Source organism: Aquila chrysaetos, chromosome 22 (genome assembly GCF_900496995.4).
Source record: "Aquila chrysaetos chrysaetos chromosome 22, bAquChr1.4, whole genome shotgun sequence".
NCBI classification, from domain to species: Eukaryota; Metazoa; Chordata; class Aves; order Accipitriformes; family Accipitridae; genus Aquila; species Aquila chrysaetos.
In genome coordinates, this window is record NC_044025.1 from 12,224,748 (window position 1) to 12,243,089 (window position 18,342).

Here is an 18,342-nt window from a genome sequence, read left to right on the forward strand (position 1 = left end):
TGCCTGTGGCTGCTGTGGGGGAATAAGGGGGTGCTGAGCTGCTCTCCTGCGAGCTTCTCTCCCTTCCCCTGTCTCCTTCCCCTTGGCCATGGCAAGGCCCTGGCTGCGGGGTCTGTGTCGAGGGGCTGTCCCCCTTGTCCCCGCTGTCACTGTCTCCTGTCCTGCATTGTCACCCCACCAGGGGGCACTGTGCCCCCACGCTGGGGACAAGTGACACAGGGACACTGCACAGAGGATGGGGACAGCCGCAGGGACCTGTCCCGGTCCCGTAACCCTGCTCCCGCCTGGCAGCACCCCGCATGGATGGAGCAGGGCCTTGGCCCCAGCAGAAGATGCTGCCTGTCCCACGCCACGGCCACTGGCCCTGGGCAGAGCCTTTCCCCGCACCCCTGCCAGAGGTGACGAGTAGTGCCTCCCGTGTCCCCGCTCCCCAGGGAGAGCCATGGGGGTTTCTTCCCCCCCTGCGCTGGCATGCTGGGTCGCAGGGGACACAGTCACTGCAGAGAAGGTGTGGATGCAGCCTGCCTGCGATGGAGACCTTGCCTGCAAGATCTCTATCATTTCCTACCCTAATATTTTCTTCTGACAGAAGTTTTTCCAGGTGACTGCTCTGCTGATGCCGCTTGGGTAACAGCTGAGCTCTTTGCTGGTAAATGATGGCAAATCAGTCAAAGCTGAGGCTGGCTCCGGACGGAGGCCTCTAGGGCTGTGCCAAGCCTGGGCACTGCCAGGGGCCCTGCCTCGCTGCGGGGCATAAGGTGCCCTGTTGCCCAGGGCCTGACTGTAGCCCCATGCCCCTGCTCTTGGCGGGGCAGAAGGCTGTGACCCACAAGAAACAGCCCTTATACCCCAGGGGTATCCCCAGTTGTTCTGGGAGGGGAGTCCCAGAGTCAGGGGGAAGGGGCAGAAGTCCCCCTGCCATGTCTGTGGGATGGGGGCCCACCAGCACCCTCCCCTTTTACCTTGTCCCCAACCCCGGAGAGGGCGCCTGCAGGGCAGACGCAGGGCTGTGGGGAGACCAGTGGAGTGAGCAGGGCTCTGGGAGCCGTGTGCGGCCTCTCCCTTCACCTGTGGCCTGGCTTGGGTGCTGCCCGGGGTGGGCCCTGTGGCCTCCCTTAGTGTGATGAGCTGCCAGGTCTCAGCCCTGAGGGGGATGGAGGGGCGAGGGAGCTGGCGCGGGGCCCCAGGGAAGCAATGGCTGAGAAGAAGCCGGAGCAATGTACAAATCCCTTTATTTTATTAGTTTGTCAAAGACTAGTTCGAGCAGGATGGTCACAGCATGTCTGCGGGGCCCCGAGCCGCCTGCCGCCTCCCGGGGAGGGCCCTGGTAAGCAGCTGGGGGCTGTGGCGGAGGAAGCACGGGGAGGGGGGAGCACGGTGCGGCAAGGGATGGGCTGGGGTGAGGGCATGCCCCCGCGTCCCCCCATTGGGATGCAAGCAGCGGTTCCTGGGTACGTGCCCGGGGCGCTTGCCCAGGGATCCCTTCCCAGGCCCGGGGGACGTGTGTCCAGTGTCAGGTGGGGGGCAGCCGGGCGCTCCCAGCCCAGGACTGGCCCGGCAGCCCTCCCCCCCTGCGCTGGCTTTATTGCAGGGGGCAAAGCGGGGGCCCCCGGCAGCATGGCAGGGGGCTCTCGGCTGATCGCCGCGGGTGGCCCCAGGGACAGTGGGGACTCGGGGGTGGGAGCGTGAGCAGCGGACACGAGGACGCATGGAGCGACGGGGCGCACCCTGGCACAGAGACACTAATGCGAGAACGGGGGCCAGCGGGGCCGAGACACGGACGAGCGAGCGGTGGGGATGGCGGGGACGGGGTGGGGGGGACGAGGCAGGGGGGTCCCTGCCCCGCGCGTGCCTTTGTACACGGTTGGCGGAGCGCGGCGCCCGCTCCTCCCGGTGCTGAAGTATTGCAGTCTAACTGATATGGCTTTAACTATGGGGCCAGAGATGCGGGGAGGGGGGGGGTCCCCTCCGACCCCCCGATGCTGGAGCACACTGGGCAGCCCCGGGGGACCCCCGTGCCCGGGGACCGGGGATGGGGGAGCTGCGGGCAGGGCGCCTGGCTTTGTGCTTTGGGCTTGGCCCAGGGCGGGACGGGGCAGGGGGATGGCAGTGCTGGGGACGAGGGCAGGCGAGTGGAGGCCTGCCGGGGTCCCCTGGGAGGGCAGGAGGGGCAGGGCAGGGGGCACAGGGAGCCACCCCGGGGGGGGCCGGTAGGGCCTGGGGTGCCCCCAGCCTGCCGCGAGGTTACATCAGTGCATTTGGTCCCGGTTCACCCTGTCCGGCCAGGGCCGCTCCCCTTTGGCACGGCGTGGTGGTGGGGCCCTGCCTGGACAGGACGGGGCGGGTTTTTGGTCTGGTCCGGGGAAAGGGCAGGAGGGGGTGCGGGGACCCCCCCCCCGGGGCCAAGGGAACTGATGGAGGGGTTGGAGGGGAGAGGGCGCCCGTGCCCCAGCACCCCATGGCAGGGTTGGCGGTGCTGTTACTTCTTGAACATATCCTGCAGCGGGCCGGGCAGGTACTTGAGGACGGTGTCCAGGATGCTCTCCTCCTCCTCCTCCTCTTCGTCCCCGCAGCCCGCCGGGATCGCCTTCTTGGGGCGCGTCAGGCTGCCCTCACACGGCTGCTCCAGTGCGGCTTTCTCCTCCGCCTCCTTCTCCTCCTTCTTCTTCAGCCCGTACTGTGAGGACACAGGCCCTCAGCAGGGCAGGCAGCGGGCGCTGCCCGTGCTGTGCCCCGTGCCCATCACCACTGCCTTGGGCCACCCTCCTCCCCGGCTGCGCCGGCTACCTGTCCCAGCCCCTCCCCGGGTGCTGCGGGCAGGGGTGGGCGCAGGGGAGGCGTGTGCCCACCTTGTCACGGATCTGCTGCCGGACTTTCTCCCGCTCGGCTTCCATGCGGGCGTGCTTGGCTTTCCGCTCTTCCTCCTGCTGGCGCAGGGCCTCCTGCCTCTCCTCCTCCTTTTTTTGCGCGTCGGGGTCCTTCTCCTCCTCGCCCCCCAGCATCTTCCCCATGTCCTTGGTGGCCCCTGTGCAGCACAAGACCATCGGCCTGTCCTCAAGGGTGCCGCAGCCCGGCGTTGGCTGCCAAAGCCCCTGCGGAGGCAGGGAGGGCACGGAGGCCCCCAGCAGGGACAACCTGGGACGTCCCCAGTGCCACCCGTGCCAGAGCCCAGACGGGCTCCAGAGGCTGTGGGGATGGGGAGTGCTGCGGGCTGGCTGCACTGCCCTAGTTTGGCGTCAGCCGGGGGAGACGCCGGCAGCTCCTTCGGTGCTGGCACCCAGGGGACCCGCCGGGGAATCCCACTTAGCAGCGGGAGAGCCGGGATTCCCCAGCCAGGCGCTGCTGGCACAGCGAATGGGAGCCCCGGAGGGCTCCGGCAGCAGCTCCCCGCTGCCGGTGGCTCTCCCCGCAGCTCTGTCCCCCTGCCATGTCCCCCCCCACCGTGCACCCTGGGGTGCCAGCCTGGCATCACTCCCGGAGGGGTGACCCTGAGGGGAGATGGCACCCACTCACCGCCCAGCGCTTGCTTCATGACGAAGTCCATGGTGCCGGTGTGCGTGTGCGGCTAGGCCAGCGCCCAGCACTCATCCACTGCTGTCCGGGCTCGCTGACCAGGGCCACCTGCACGGGCAGAGAGGGACATGGTCGGGGACGCCGTGCCCAGGGTCCCCACTGCCCAGGCATGAGGGATGGGATGCTCCCTGGGGCTGCAGTTTGCACCCTCTGCACCTCCAGCCCCGAACGCCTTCCAGGATGGGCAGAGGGAGCTTTGGGGGTCTGTGGGCAGAGGTTGGGCAGATCTGCCTGCTGGCAGCACCTGCGCCCCTCGGCCCCCTCCTCACGTGCCTGCTGGCCCCTTGGTGGAGGGACCAGGGCAGGGACCCCAGAGGGACTCTGCACCTCAGCATTGCCCCCGGGAGGGGGGGGGCAGCAGGAGCCCGGGAGCCCCGGGGTGCTGCCCGGGGGGCTGGTGAGATGGGGACCCACCACGCCACCACCCACCGCATACCCCTGCTTTGGCGGGGGGGGGGGACGACGACAAACCCTGCCTGGGGATGTCAGCGTGGCACAGCCAGACACGGGGTGCTGTGTGCACGCGCGTGTGTCTTATCGCAACGCGTGTGCTCTGCAGAGGGATGGAGAAGAGGCTGTTGGCAGGTTGTGACAGTGTTTGGGGGCTGCAGGGGTTGCAGGCAGCAGCCTGTGACTGTGTGTGTGATCCTTGCGGGTGCTGGAGATGGGTGATGGCATGCAGGGGCACTGCGTGTGCAGGACGGAGCGTGTGTGTGTGTGTGTGTGTGTATACGCCGCATTTGCGTGCGCTGGGTGTGTGTGAGCTGTACGTGCAGGCTGTGTTTGGTCAAGAGGTGTGTTTGCGGGTGGCTGCAGGCTGTTTGCACGGGGTGGGGGTGTGCACGTGCATGTGCGTATAAGTTTGTGGGGCTGCGAGCTGCGTGTGCCCACACGGTGTGCAGGGCTGCAGCCTGTTTGCAAGCTTTGAGTGTGTGAGTTTGGGGGTTTGCAAGCTCTGTGGATATGTGTGCAAGGGCTTGCAAATGGGGGTGGTGCGTGTGTGTGCAGAGGTTGGCAGGCTGTGTTTGTGTGCGCTGGGTGTGTGCTGCGTGTAATGTGTTTGCACACTGGGGGGGGTTGCAGGTTGTGTTGGTGTGTGGGGGGGCTGCGTGTGCAGGTCTGTGGGTTTGCAGGCTGTACGGGGCGGGGTGCGCACACAAATTTGCAGACTGTGCTGCGTGTGTGTACGTGTGGGGGTGTTGCAGGCTGTTTGCATGCTCTGTGTGCGTGTGGGGGGGGACTGCAGGTGGGGGGGTGTGTATGTGTGTGGGGCGTTGTGTGCCTGTGGGATGGGGGTGCGTGTGCTTGTGCCCCCCGTGTGCCCTGTGTGCGGGGGGGGCTGCAGGCTGTGCTCACAGCCTGGGTGTGCAGTTTGCAGTGTGTGTGTGTGTGTGTGTGTGTGCGCGCCCTGTGGGTGCCGCAGCCTCGTGGGTTCCCCCCATCCCGGCTCCCCGGGACCCTGCTGGGCTGCGGGGGGGCTCCCGGGGAAGTTTGTTGCTCCCAGCCCCGGGCACCCTGCAGTACCGGGGGGGGGGGGGGGGGGTTGGCCCTCCAGGTGCTACTGTGCTGAGCCCCGGGGTCACAAGGGGGGCTCGGGGACACCGGGGATGTGGGGACACCGGGGGGGGGCGCCGGCACACCGGGGCCACAGGGAGGGTGCAGGGGACAGCGGGGGCCGTTGCGACACGGGGGGGCACCGGAACACTGGGGCCACGTGGGGGGAGCGCAGCGACACCGGGGTACGTGGGGGACACCGGGGGGTGCAGTGACACGGGCGACGCGGGGGCACGTAGCAGACCGGGGGGGGACACCAGCAGGCACGGGGACAGCGGGGCCGCACGGGCTGCAGCGACGCAGGGAACACGGGGGGGCGCCGGGAGGGCGGGGGACAGCGGGGACACGGGACGTAGGGGACACCCGGCGTGCGGGGGACACCGGGACCACAGGGGGGGGTGCGAACCCGGGGGACGCACCGCGGAGTTGGGGGGGGGGGGGGAGCGAAGGGAGGGCGAGCGGGGGACACGGGAGGGGGGACAGGACGAGGGGGCGAAGGGGACGCAGGGGAACGCGGGGGGGGGGGGGGCGCAGGGACACGGGAAGGCGGGAGCAGGCGAGTGGGGGGGGGGGGGGGGGAAGTCGCGCAGGGGACGAGGTGAGCCGGGGACCCGCCGCCCCCCCCACAACGGTGGATGGCACGCGAGGGGCCACCGCCGCCCGGTGCCGCCCGGTGCCGCAGCGGCGGCGCTGTCCCTTCAGCACCGGCGCGGCGCGGCACTCACCGGCTCCGCCGCCGCTCTCCGCTGCCGCCGCTCCGCCCTCCCGCCCCGCCCCGCCCCGCCGCGGCCCGGCCCCCCTCCCGCCCCCGGCGGCACGCGTGGGCCCGCCCGGGGCGACACCCCCCCCGCCCCGCCACCGCGCGGCCCGGCCCCCCCACCGGGGGGGGGGGGGGGATGCGGGACCCACCCCACGGGAAAAGCCGCACGACCCCCGGGGAAACGTCCCGGTGCTCGCGGGGGGGGGGGGGGCCGGGGACCCCCACACTGCTCCCCTGGATGCGGACGGGGATCCCTCCCGGACCCCCCCACTCCGCTCCCGCAGCGGAGGGATGGCGCGGGGAGGGGGGGGGGGGAGCGCGTCCTGCGCGGGGTTAATGATTCACCTCCGCGGCAATTAATGGGCCAAACGAGGCATTAATCAGGCGAAGGCACCGGGGAGCTGCCCCCCCGGCCCCAATCCCGCACCCCCCTGCTCCCTCACCCGGCACCCCGAGCTGCAGCACCCCGGCCCCCTCCGCAGCGGTGCAGGGCGGCTGCGGGAGTTTAATTAAAGTCCCTGATAAATCACCTCGGCCCCAGTGCCAGCAGCTGCTGCTCGGAGGCCCCGGCTTTGGATTTTTGGTGCTGCTCCCCCCGCGGGGGGGGTCCCAAGGCGGGTGGGGGGGGGTGCTCAAGCAGGGGATGCTGGGAGGGGCTGCGCGGTGGCGTCGAGGCCACGATGTCCACAGAGCTCAGGGCTCCCTTAACCGGGGGGGTCCTGGGCAGGAAACGGGGGGCACCACCCTGCCCGGCCCCGCTGTGCCTGCCCCAAGGGAGACGGGCTCCTGTAGACCCTCCTGGCCCCCCCCCCCCCCCCGCCCCAGCTGCAGCACTGGGCTCCCCCAGGTCTCCCATTCTCATCCCAGTGCATTGGCGAGGCGCTGGGGACAGGCGCGTGCCCCATCACCAGCCCTGCCACCCTGCAGAGGGGCAGTCGGCGCCTCCTAATTAATCCAGCCCTGGCTTATTAGAAACAAGACGAGCCCTTCGCAAATCAGATTAGTGGTGCTCTGAGCCAGGCTTTGGGGATAGCTGCTGTTTAATAGTGAGGCTCTGGAGGAGCAGCCCTGCGGGGAATATCATGGCTACGGCCCAGAAAAGTGCTGGAGAGGGTCTAGGTGCGGGGTCGTTTCGGGACCCCCCCGCCTCTGCATGTGGGAGGCTGCGGGGAGCTGGGACAGGTTGCAGCTGCCCCCACAAGCCCGGTGGTGCGAGCTGCAGAGATGCTGCTGGTGCTGCTGGGCACCGCCGGGGCTGCCGTGGGGAGGACAGGGGCGATGCAGGATGTTGGGCAGCAGTGGGCAGCCGTCCCGCAGCCGTGGGGGGGGGGCCGAAGCCAGCATGTAAGTGCCAGCCCAGCACCTCCACAGGGACACGGCACTGACAGACCCGTGTGTGTGCACCCTCTGCCAGCTCCTGCCCTGACACACAGTCACTGCTGCGGCCAGGTCTCAGCACAGGGACAACACATCAAGGACATGGCCCTCTTGTTCACCCCCTCTCACCGCTCCCCAAAATACCCCTCGGCGCACCCCATCTCCGCCGGCCCCGAGCCCTCAGCCTCCTTCCACTGTGGCATCAACCAACGACTCCTTTTTCCACCTCCATGGAAAAAAATGCCTCCTGCCCTCGCGCCCAGCCCCACTCTGCCCACCAGCAGCTGGTGGGATGGGCGCGTGGGAGGCAAGACAGGCCTGCACTTGGCCCGTCCGTCCATCCGTCCGTCCTGCGGCAGCCCTGCTCCGGGCGCTGACGTCAGCGCTCCCGGCAGCCGGGCGGTGGGCGGGCGGCACCGCTCCTATTGTATTAAAAATAATACAGCGGAGCACAAATTCATTACAGATAAGTGTGACAGTCAGGAGGAATTAACGAGCCCGTCTCTCAGCGCCTGACAAACGCCTCCTTTTGTTCCTGGGATGGGTCCTTGAGTCTTTCAATCTTTGGAGATGCCTTGGCGCATTAAGCGCATCCTCCCCCAGTAGCTCCCAGTGTGCCCGGGGACTGCTCCCAGTATGAGCTGTGGCCAGGCTGGCAGGGCCGTCCCTTGTGCCAGCACCCAGCGCTAAGCTGGGCTTGCCCTCCTTGGGGCTTGGTGGCCTGGAGTGCTGTCCCCAAGCGTGGGACCCCACGCGGGGTGCGGGGTGGCCAGGGGGAGGTGGGCAAAGCAGCCCCCATCCCTGCTGCCACGGGAAGCACGAGGCTCACATGAGCTGTGGCCAACCACTCCGGCACTCCGGCTGCCGGTGCCGGCAGCACAACTGTAGCCGACAGGCTGGCAGGCACCCAGCTCTGCCCTGCCGGCTGGGCTCCCATGGGAAGGGCAGCCAGGGGCTCGTCACCAGCCCTGGGCATCGCCTCCGTCCTCCTGCCCCGTACCCCCCTGCGGACACCCCTGCTCCTGGGACGGGCATGGGCCCAGGGGACCCCCCCCCGCCGCAGTCCCAGAGCCGAGCTGGCTCTGGCAGGTGTTTGGAGGATGCTCCCGGTGCTGGGAAGTTGCTTGCGCCCGGCACGGACACTCCTTAGGCACAGCTGTTCCCTGGCATCGTCCTGGGCAGTGTCACCTGCCGGGTGGCTGCCTGGAGCTGCGGGGGGAGGCAGGAAGGGAAGGGACGGGGAGGGATGGGAGGGATGGGGGGGGGGGGGGGGGGCAGCGCCATGGCCAGATGGAGAAGGAAGCTCTCAGCACTGCCAAGTCCTGCAAGTTGCCTCCGTGCCGGCTCGCGGGGGCAGCGCGGCAGGGACGAAGACGGTGCGAGTGCCAGGGCCCTGGCAGCGCCTCGCTCCCCGCCAGCGCCCAGCGAAAGGGCACGGGGCTGACTGCCGCTGCCGCATCGCCCACCGCATCCGCCGCCAGCAACGGCCCGAGCGGCACCCGTCCGCCTCGCTGCCAGCATCGTTCCCAGGCCCTGCAGCCACACGGGGACCCTGCAAGGTCACAGCCCCTGGGGGACCTTGCAAAGCTCTCAGGCAGAGGGAAGCGGGTGCCTGAGTACCCGCACCCACCCCTGCGACACCGCCAGCCCACCCTGCTGCCACCCATTAGCACAGGACAGTTATTTTACTTATCCCCCTCTCGCTGCCCCATCTTTGCAGAAAATAATTATTGGTCCTTCTCATCACACCGAGGGATTAAAAGTGGTTAACTCCATTTCCAAAGGCTTTGTTATGTTGGTTTTCCCTCGGCTGCTGCACAAGGCGATTTCCACAGTGCCACTTAGGCAGCTTTTATCAGGTTGTCTTCTGGAGGTAATTGGGTTTTTCAGGAGCCTGTTTAAAATTCGTAACCCAGCCTCTTAAACAAAACAAAAACAACAGCGGGGAGAAGGGGAAGAGGGAGCACAAAACACGCAGCAGCTGCAGCCTCTGAAGAGCAGCCCTGGCCCCTGGGGGCTGGCATCCATCGGGGACAGGGACGGGGACAGGCACCGGCATGCTGTAGCATCAGGCTGGAGCCAGACCCTCCAGTGCAGCGGCTGAGCACAGACTGCAGGGACAGCTGCTGCCAACCCTGCTGTCCCTCCCGCCGGTGACACCGCGTGAGGCGAGGGGGACCCAGGGTCACTCTGTTACGCCGTGCTCAGGGCGAGCGTGTGGTGCTCAGAGCCACCCACGTCCAGCCCCTGGGGACGACGGGGCCACCGCTCTGCCCCTGCAGCAAGTCACAGCACCCCTGGCACACGTGGGTGCCCCCCCCCCCGGCACCCACTCCCCCCTGTTATCCCCCCCCACACCAGGCATGGGGTGTGAACGTGGGTCTCACCGTGGGGCCGACGTGGGAGCACGCCACGAGCCCTGGGGCTGGCGGGGAGGGAGGGGGGCTTCTGCTGTGGCTTGACCCCGGCTCCGCTGTGGTGCTCTGCCCGACCGTGGGAGCAGCACCGTGGTGGTGGGGGGCCGGGGGTGGCAGGGGGCCCTGAGCTCACCGGTGAGGGACAGAGAAAACAGGCCAAATCCACCCTTGGAGCCACCCTCACAGGATAACTTCTGCTGCTCCCGTGCCCTGAGGGTCTCCCCAGCTCCAGGCTTTGCTGGCTGGACAAGGGATGCCCCTGCCCGCTGCCCTCCCCATGCCCTGCCCTGCCCGGGCCGCAAAGCACCCCTGCAGCCAGAGGGGCTCCAGGCTGACGCTGCAGCTTTTCCTGCTCTCTTGCATCACTATCACGAGTCCGTCTGCATTAATACCACGGCCCTGTCGGCATCAGTATTGCAGACCCATCTGCATCGGTACCGCGGCCCCGTCGGCATTGCTCCCGCAGACCCGTCTGCCCCCTCCTGCCAGGCTCCTGCCTGTGGGGTGGGGGGGGGTACGCTGGGCACCCCCCAGGCCATCCCTGCCCAGCTCTGTGCCGCGGGGTGCAGCGTGGGCTGGGGAGTGGGTGGCAGGGAGCTGCTGCGGCAGATGGTCGGCGGGGCCGGATCACGGCACCGCGCGCAAGGAGGGACGTGTGTGTCGTCCCCCCCGGGGGGGGGGGGCCATTTGCAGGAGCTGCTTGTGAACTGGTGCCTGCGGGGCCCCAGCACGCGCCCGCTCGTCCCGGGCATGGCAGCCAGCGTGCGAGCCGGGGTGGCTGCGGCTGAAGAAGGGTTGGGGCGAGGAGGGGACCGAGCCCGCGGCTTCCAGCTGTTCCCAGCATGGCAGCGTCCCAGGAGGATGCCAGAGAGGGAAGGGTGCTCCCAGCGCTGCTCAGTCCTCCAGAGCTCCCCCAAAAGACCATCTATGCCTACATCTGTGCGAGAAAGAGTGACGGAGGGGCTGAATCTCCCAGCGAGGGTGCCCAAGGGGACAGCGACCCGCTCTAGGCTCCAGCTAAGAAGCATCCAGCGCGGCTGGGATGTCAGCCGCTGAGTGACCGAGTGCCTTGGCTTTGCCACCGCTGCTCTGTGCCTTGCCACGGGGAGCTCTGCTCACCCAGCCCCAGCCTCAGGGCCACCCCGAGCCCCGAGGTGTCCATGTCCCATGAGCACTGGGGGATGCTGGGATGGACCCCGCTGGTCGAGTGCTGCAGTGGCGACTCCTCGTCCCCACGGCTCCCGGCGTGCGTCCGGTGCCTCTGTGCCATGCATTATTAAACAGAGGCACTGCAGCCCCTCGCTGTTTATCCTGGCGTGGCTGTGCGGGGAGCGGGTTGTGGGAGCCGTGGTGGCTCGCTGCAGTCTCAGCCGGAAGATTTAGGCTTGCTGTAGGTCTGGCTGATTCCCCAAACAGGTTTATGACCCCTGGGGTTACTCATCCGGCCGCTTCCCACCTCCCCACCCTATGCAGGATGGATCCGACCTCCCTGTAAAAAAGCCACTGTGCATTCAGCCTCGATGCTATCACCGACACTGCTTTCTCCTGCCCACACAGCAGGTACTTACAGCATTTACATCCCAATCGCCGTATATAAAGGCACACTTGCGCTGAGTCCACCCCATCAATATTTATGGCAGGCACGCACACCCGCACAGCTCTGCAGGGGCCGGTGTGGAGCGGAGCTGGGAACAGCACACCAGGCATTGCTTGGGGAGCAGACAAAAGCCCCCCCGATCCCCTGCGCTGCCTTCCCATCCCTCCCCATCGCCCCAGCCATCGCCTTTGGGGAAGAAGCCAGCCTGTGCACATACTGATTTCCATCCCTGTTGCCCTGGCAGGGACGTGCAGGGCCTGTGCAGGCACCGGTGACAGAGGTGGTCGGAACTGCGTGGGGAGTGGATGCCCGAGGGTCCCCTCCTGGCTCCGTGTCAGGATGGGATTGCACACCTGCTCCTCGCGGAAAGCCTTGGAGGAGTTATACCCACCCTCACTTCACCGGTGGGGAAAAGGCATGAAGGACAAGGGCACGATTAGCTCAAGACCGGGCGCCCAGATCACAGCAGAGCAGCGGCAGCCCCTGCCCCTCCTCCCTCCAGCAAAATCACTATCAAAAATGAGACCCTGGGCACTGCTCCCCTGGGGTTCATTCTCGTGCTGATACAGGTGTTGGTTTTGCAAAGATCTTGCAAGCTCTTTGGGGTTCCCGAGACAAGGGCAGAGACCCTGGGGTGTGTTAACCGCCCCCTGCACCGCCGAGGCTGGGGAGCGGGAGGAAGAGAGGAACGGGGATGCCGTCATGGCTGGTCCTGCTCTACCCAAACTCCCAGCCTAGTTGTGGGAGAGCATCTGCCTTCCTGGGGGAGAAGGGCCCATCGCAACCCGTGAAAGGGAAGGTTTGGGAGCTGAAAGGCCCCGTGCCCTGGGCAACAGAGCCGGCCAAGGGCCACAACGCTGGGAACGCCCTGTCCTCCGACAGCAGCAGATGGCTGCGCAGTGGGGGGCTCTGTGGCAGCATGGGGGGGGGACATCTGGGTGTCTGGGCTCCAGCCAAGCTGCAGCTCGGTGGGAGCGGGATGAGCCTGCGCTGCCCTGGCTCGGGGTGCTGGGAGGGGTGAGACCCCCGCACTGGGGGGCAGCTGGGATGGGGGGGGGCTTACTGCCCACCCCAGCTCAGACCTCCCTCAGCCTGCCTGCGTTCGGGGTTTCCGCTGCAGCGTGACACCGGACGGGTACGGCGCTGCTCCAAGAGCTGCTGGGGCTCTGGCCAGAAAATTCATTCTTGGCTGCTTTCAGTGGGGTTTGGCTCGTACCTTTCCCATCTGGGGGCTTTCAAAGGCAAAAAAAAAAAAAAAAAAAAAAAAAAAAAAAAAAAAAAAAAAACCCTGGCCCTGTGCCAGCTCCACAGTCACCGTCACCTGCCATGGTCCCCAGGCAGCACCGTGCCCAGCATCCGCCCCAGAGCCCGAGCTGTTCCCCGCTCCCACGGCCTCAGCCTGGTCCTGAGCTGGTCCAGATGCCTCTTGCCCTGCACCAGGGTCTCACCAGAATGCCCATGATGGAACCCCCCCCATCCTGGGGGGCCCGACTGGCTCCACTGAGGCAGCCCCAAGTGGTATCTCTGTACCCCCCCCACCCATCCCATGGCTGCGCTGTGCCCCCCGTACCGTGGGGAGGTAGCTGGCCCCCCAGGAGCCACGGCGTGCAGAGCAGGGGCAGCACTGCCTACCTTGGTGCGTGGAGCGCCAGGCGTCTGCAGGCTTCGGCACCTAACGCAGGGGGACGAGGACCTCGCGGGGGCAGCTGGGCATCGCAGGGAGAGCGGGGCCTGCAGGAGATACCAACAGCGAGAGGATCAGCTCCATGGTGGGGCCCCAGGACTGGATGGGGTGGACAAAGCGGAATCACTTGATGGGCGATGGACGGAGCACACCACAGCCTGCTGCCTTCTCTGCCCACCCACGGGGCCCAGGGTGGGTCTGTTCACCCCCCCCCCCCATCCTGACCTTCAAGGACGGGAGCAACCTGCTGCCAAGAGCCACCATGTCCCCGCAGGTGGGAGTCCAGTGGGGCACACAGAGGGTGACAGACTGCGGGAGGTGGCAGCCCGTCGGGGTCTTTGGTCCTCTCCTGGACCAGGGATACCACCTCTGCTGCTGGCACAGGGCTCCTGGCCGTCTCTGCAGACACCCGGCAGTTTGGATGCTTTCATTAAATATTTAGAGGGCTCTCAAGTCTTTGAGGGTTTTAAAATTTCACATTAACTCTGCCTTCCTCAGCTTGCAAATGATGAATTTCTTCTTTGGAGAACATAATGGCAAGTTAAAACAAGCCGCCAAACAAAAGCCCCTGCTTAGACTTTGCAATTTGAGAAAGCCTGGCCCTGCTCTGGGTTCCCCACTTCTGCTGGATGTCAGGAAGCTTCTGCACCGGGGATCTTGTCCCTTCCCTGAATGTCCTTGAAATCCTGCCGTGATGCTTGGGGAGATGCAGGGGGTGCTCCTGGGGGATGCTGGCCTGGGCAGGGGCTGTGCAGAGACCCAGGTACCAGGGTGCTGGGTGCCACGCTGGAGTGGTCCATCCCCACGGTGTGGCTGGTGCCACCGCGATGGGTGCCACGAGTGTGATTTGTGCTCTGCGACTCGAGGAGCAGGTGTCTGGGGAAGTTACAAATTCATCCTGACTTCGAGCAAAGGCTTTTCCTCCACCCTGGGGAAGGAGGGAGGCTTTGGCAAATTGGAGATAAATATATGACCCAGGGGAGCTGGGGGAAACACAGGCAAACAGCGACGCTGGAGGAGCAGGGGCTGGGATGGATGGAGCCTGCATTTTTAAAAGCTTTACAGAGCAGGGATGCCTCATCCCAGCCCCGGGGGCAGGAAACACTGCCAGCCCCTGGGCACTGTGCTGGGTTTGGGGAGGGTGCAAGCTCACCCCAGGGACCCTGAGCTCTGGGCGCTGCGGGGAAGGGGCAGAGGGTTCCCAGTGGGAACCCTGAGGAGACCCCAGCACGGCGTCTGCTTCCCTGGGAAATGCAGAGCTAAAAGCTCAGCCTGGAAAGGGCTCAGCAGCAGCGTGAAGGTGACCTTTGCTGGGGACAACCGCTGCCTCCTTCGGGATGTGAGAAGGTTCGGGAGCGGGGTAAGACAGGCTGCAGAGTGCTGCAGGGACGTGTGCCTGGGGGTGGCTAGTTTCCAGACAGCTCAGTGCCGAGGAGACAAGCTGGGCTGGGACAGGATCAGTCCCCTGCTTTGCTGGCCATGGCCTGGGGTCCAAATCAGCTGTTCTTTGCTGAAACCCCAGAGGGTGGGAAGAGCAGGGAGCCCCTGCCCAGGTACACTAGAGGATGCAGAGGATCCTGGGGGATGCTGCTCCAATCCCTGCAGGGTATTTTTTTTCTGGGCCAGACCAAATTGTTTTTTTCCTGCCTTTGCAACGGGCAGAGCCTGCCAGTACCACGAAGATGCATCCCACCTGGACAGCTGCACTAGCTCAGTCTGTCTGTCTGTCCAGGCAACCAGACACCAACCGCAGCCAAAGCGGAGGGTAAGGAAGAGCAGAACAGGGTGACGGTGCCAGGACACCCCCAGCTCTGCGGACTGCAGTGCCCCCAGGCACTGGCAGGGATGCTTTTATCCAGCTGAGGTCTGGACACAAGACACAGCATCCAGGGAAAACTTAATGCTCGAGATGAGACTATTAGTGAGTCCACAGCTCTCCTGCTTTGGCCACTCTGGCTCTCAGCACCCTGCTTTTATAGCTGAGCTTGTCCAAATGTCTGCAGAGGAGGGTGGGCTGGGGAAGGGAAGCAGTGGGGTGCGCAGGCTGGGAAGCTCTGGGCCACATCTCAGAGTGTTTCTCCTGCCTAAGGAAGATGCTCTCATGGCCTGCCGTGGGGCTGGCATCGGCTTTGTGTCCGGGCACCGGGGTGAGAAGGAAGGCTCAGAGTGATGATGTTTGGGGAAAATATCTGCAAACTGGACTCAGTGCCAGCAGTGTGCCATACTGGCTCTCACACAGGGGTGCAAAGGGCTCAGGGTGCCATGCCACACTGAGCAGCTCCCAGATGCATTTCCCAGTTGGGGTCCTGTACCTAAGCCAACCTGCCTTGCCTTCAAAAAGCAGACTCTCAGCCTCAAAAATCTCAACACCTCTTGCAGTCTTCATCTTGCCACGGGCCAGGGCAGGTCTGGGTCACACCATCATGGAGCTCTGGGATTTGGCCAAGATGAGTGATGTTTCTGAATCTCTGGTGAGTGTAACAGCAGGAGCTGGTGGCACCAGCTAGGGAGGGAGGGACCTGCTGGCCTGGCTGCTTACAGGAGGAGCAGGCACCTGTGGTGCAGAACGGCACACAGGAAAAGGTGACCGGCTCCTGGTGAGGCACCGGGCGACCTAGCAAGATACCGGAGCCTGGAGGCATAGCCTGGAGAGCCCATGGCTGGACAAGGCAGACAGTCCGGGTCTCTGCGGCCAGGAAGGCTCCGTGGAGCTGGGAGAGGCAGAGGGAAAAGCTCCTGGGACAAGTGAGCAGAGAGTGCTCACGCGAGAGCAGCGCAGCTTGTTTACCCTGGCTGAGCAGGCCTGATTGCTCTCTATAAATACACCCGGCGAGTAAACACCGGGGAGGGAGAAGGATCGTTTAAACTCGAGGATGATGCTGGCATAAGAACAAATGGGAAGGTCTGCCCAGGAACATGTGGAGGCTGTGGGTGAGAGCAGAGATCCTCTGGCTGCTGGGAAGGTCCTGCTCTGAGCAGGGGGGTCCGGCCCTGGCTGTTCAGGCAGCGCGTGGTGCCCGAGGGCTTGGGCTCGGTGCCGGTGGGAAAGGTGGCAGCCTGGGCTGCAGTGACCATGCCCACCTGCCAGACCAGACCTCTTGAGCTCTGGGCCATGGGGCCACGTTGGTGCCCAGTGGTGGGGACGGAGCTGTGCCATGCTGCCAGCAGTCACCGTCTCGTTCCCGGAGGGTTTCTTTGCAGTAACAGACCTTTGCTGGGACCTCTCAGCTCCGGTGCTTAAACCATGCTGGGCAACTCAACGTGGCTCTCCTCGGCTCCTGACACGGCTCCTGACAAGCAGCACCGGGCCTGGCTGGCTGTGCCTGGCAGCAGCCTCTGCAGAAACCCGGGGAAGAGCCAAGGTGCGAATCGCAATCATCCTCCAGCGCTGCGAGGTGTTAATAGCTCTGCCTGGTTGGGGTCATTTCAATACTAATGTTGTCACGTGAGGCAATCGAAGAAACAAACACTCAGCCCATAGCCAAGGGAGGCTTTTGAGACATTTTTCTGTGCTGGTTTGTGTCAGCTGAGCTGTCTCCAGTTTCCCCAGGATGCTGAGGGTCGGACACCCGGAGCAGTGCTGCCAGCAGTGCTGCCAGCCCGGGGCTGAGCTCCCTGTTTCCCCTGGCTATGCTGGAGCCTGACCTGGCAACCCTCGGGGTCCTGCGGCCTTGGGAGGATGAGGGCAGGGAGGACACCTCTCTGCACCCTGATCCCAGCCCATCCTTCCTCATCCTTTATTTGCCAAACCCAGCACCTCAGCTTGACTCGAATCGCTCTGGCTCCTTCACCAACCTCAGCCAGCAGCTGCCACCTCCTGCAGAGCCTGGCTAGTCGCATGGAGAAGCCCTGAGCCGTCAGCCCCGTCCTGAGCGAAGGTGCCAGCCCTGCTTTGCTGCTCTGACTCACCGCGCTGCCTGCCTCAGGCAGCGGCTGCCCGGTCACGCTCGTGCCATGCGGGTGGCAGTGCCACTGCGTGCTGCCAGGCCTGGATCTCGGCAGCCACCCGCCCCGTGCGCTGCAGCCACGGCACTGGGGGCACGGCGGGGAGAGGGGCTGGAGCGTGGGGCATGGGAGGAATCTCGTAGGGACAGTGCAGAGGGGAGAGGGTTTGGAGCCCGGGGGACCGGGGACCGTGCAGCTGGGATGCTCCACGAGCGGTTGGACTCAGCCGTGGAGAGCAGGATGGAGGAGGGAGCCGGTGATGGGGAGGCGTGGGAAGACCCCGGCGGGTACCAGGAGCTCCCCACAGCAGAAGGCTGCGCTGAGCCTCCCCGGGTGCAGGCAGGGGGCGGTGGGGGGAGCAGGTCGCCTCCTCTCCCTGCCCACGGCCCCGCTCTGCAGAGCCCCCCCCCGCAGGGCACGGCCAGGCACGGAGGGGCTGGAGGGGCTGGAGGGGGGGGGCGGGGGATGCAAAGCACAGTCCGGGGGTGACAGCCCTTCTCCTGCCGTCCCCTCCACATCGGCGTCCCCCCCTCCCCAGCCCTGCGGTCCGGGGGCGCGCCGCTCAGCCCTGCGTCTTGCACCCGCATCCCGCACCCGCATCCCGCATCCTTCCCCGCATCCCGCACCGCTATGCCGCATCCCGCATCCCCGCGGCCGCCGCCCCGTTACATAAGCCGGCGGCCCCGGGAGGTTCGGGGGGCCGGTTCCCGTGCCCGTGCCCGTGCCCGTGCCCGGCCCCCCCCCCCCCCCCCCGGGCTCTGCGGCACGGCGGGCCCGCCCCCGGTTCCCGGTGCCCGGTCCCCGGTGCCCGGTTCCCGGTGCCCGGCCCGGCCCCGCACCCACCTGGCTGGGCTCGGCGCGGCTCCGGTCCGCCCCGTCCGCCCCCGGCGCAGGGAAGGAGCCGCCGCCGGAAGGGAGGCGGGAGCCGTAGCGGTACGGGGGGGGGCCCCCGGTACTGGCTCCCCCTCCGCCGCACGGCCTCCCGGGCGGGGCCGGCTCCGTGCCCGCCTCCGGCCCGCCCCGCGCCCCCGGCGGCAGCCCCCCGGCCCCGGCCTTCCATCCCCGCGGCCGGCAATTCCCCTCCGGTACCCGGCCATCGGCCCCGCTGCCCGGCAGGTCCCCTCGGTTCCCGGTAATTGCCCCCCCCCCCCCCCGGTACCTAGCCGCCCCCCTCGGTGCCCCGCAGTTGCCCCCTGCTATCCAGCCATCCCTCCTCTACCCGGCTATGCCCCCCAGCACCCAGCAATTGCCCCCCAGTACGCAGGCAGCCCTCCCAGTACCTGGCTATGTCCCCAGCAGCTGCACCTCTAGTGCCCCTAAGAGCCACCCCTCAGTATCTGGCCCTGCCTCCCAGTACCCCCCATTTCTTCGCCACCCCCGTTTCCCCAGTACCCAGCAATTTGTCGCAGCACCTGCCCATCCCTCCTGACCCCCT

The 18,342-nt window shown here is 66.4% G+C and overlaps 1 protein-coding gene across 2 annotated transcripts; it reads right to left on the bottom strand.

Moving 5' to 3' along the window:
- Positions 1-1,215: 1,215 nt before the first annotated feature.
- CPLX2 (complexin 2) lies at positions 1,216-17,881 on the bottom strand. 2 transcript variants are annotated; one of them, XM_029998381.1, is made up of 5 exons: positions 17,751-17,881; positions 12,911-13,009; positions 3,514-3,621; positions 2,850-3,025; positions 1,216-2,677 (listed from the first exon to the last, which is right to left on the bottom strand). In XM_029998381.1, the coding sequence occupies exons 3-5, from the start codon at positions 3,542-3,544 to the stop codon at positions 2,480-2,482; spliced, it is 405 nt and encodes a 134-aa protein (XP_029854241.1). In that variant the 5' UTR covers positions 3,545-3,621; positions 12,911-13,009; positions 17,751-17,881; the 3' UTR covers positions 1,216-2,479. The 2 variants fall into 2 exon arrangements, with proteins under 2 accessions (XP_029854241.1, XP_029854242.1); XM_029998382.1 differs by lacking the exons at positions 12,911-13,009; positions 17,751-17,881 and adding an exon at positions 5,853-5,900.
- Positions 17,882-18,342: the final 461 nt, after the last annotated feature.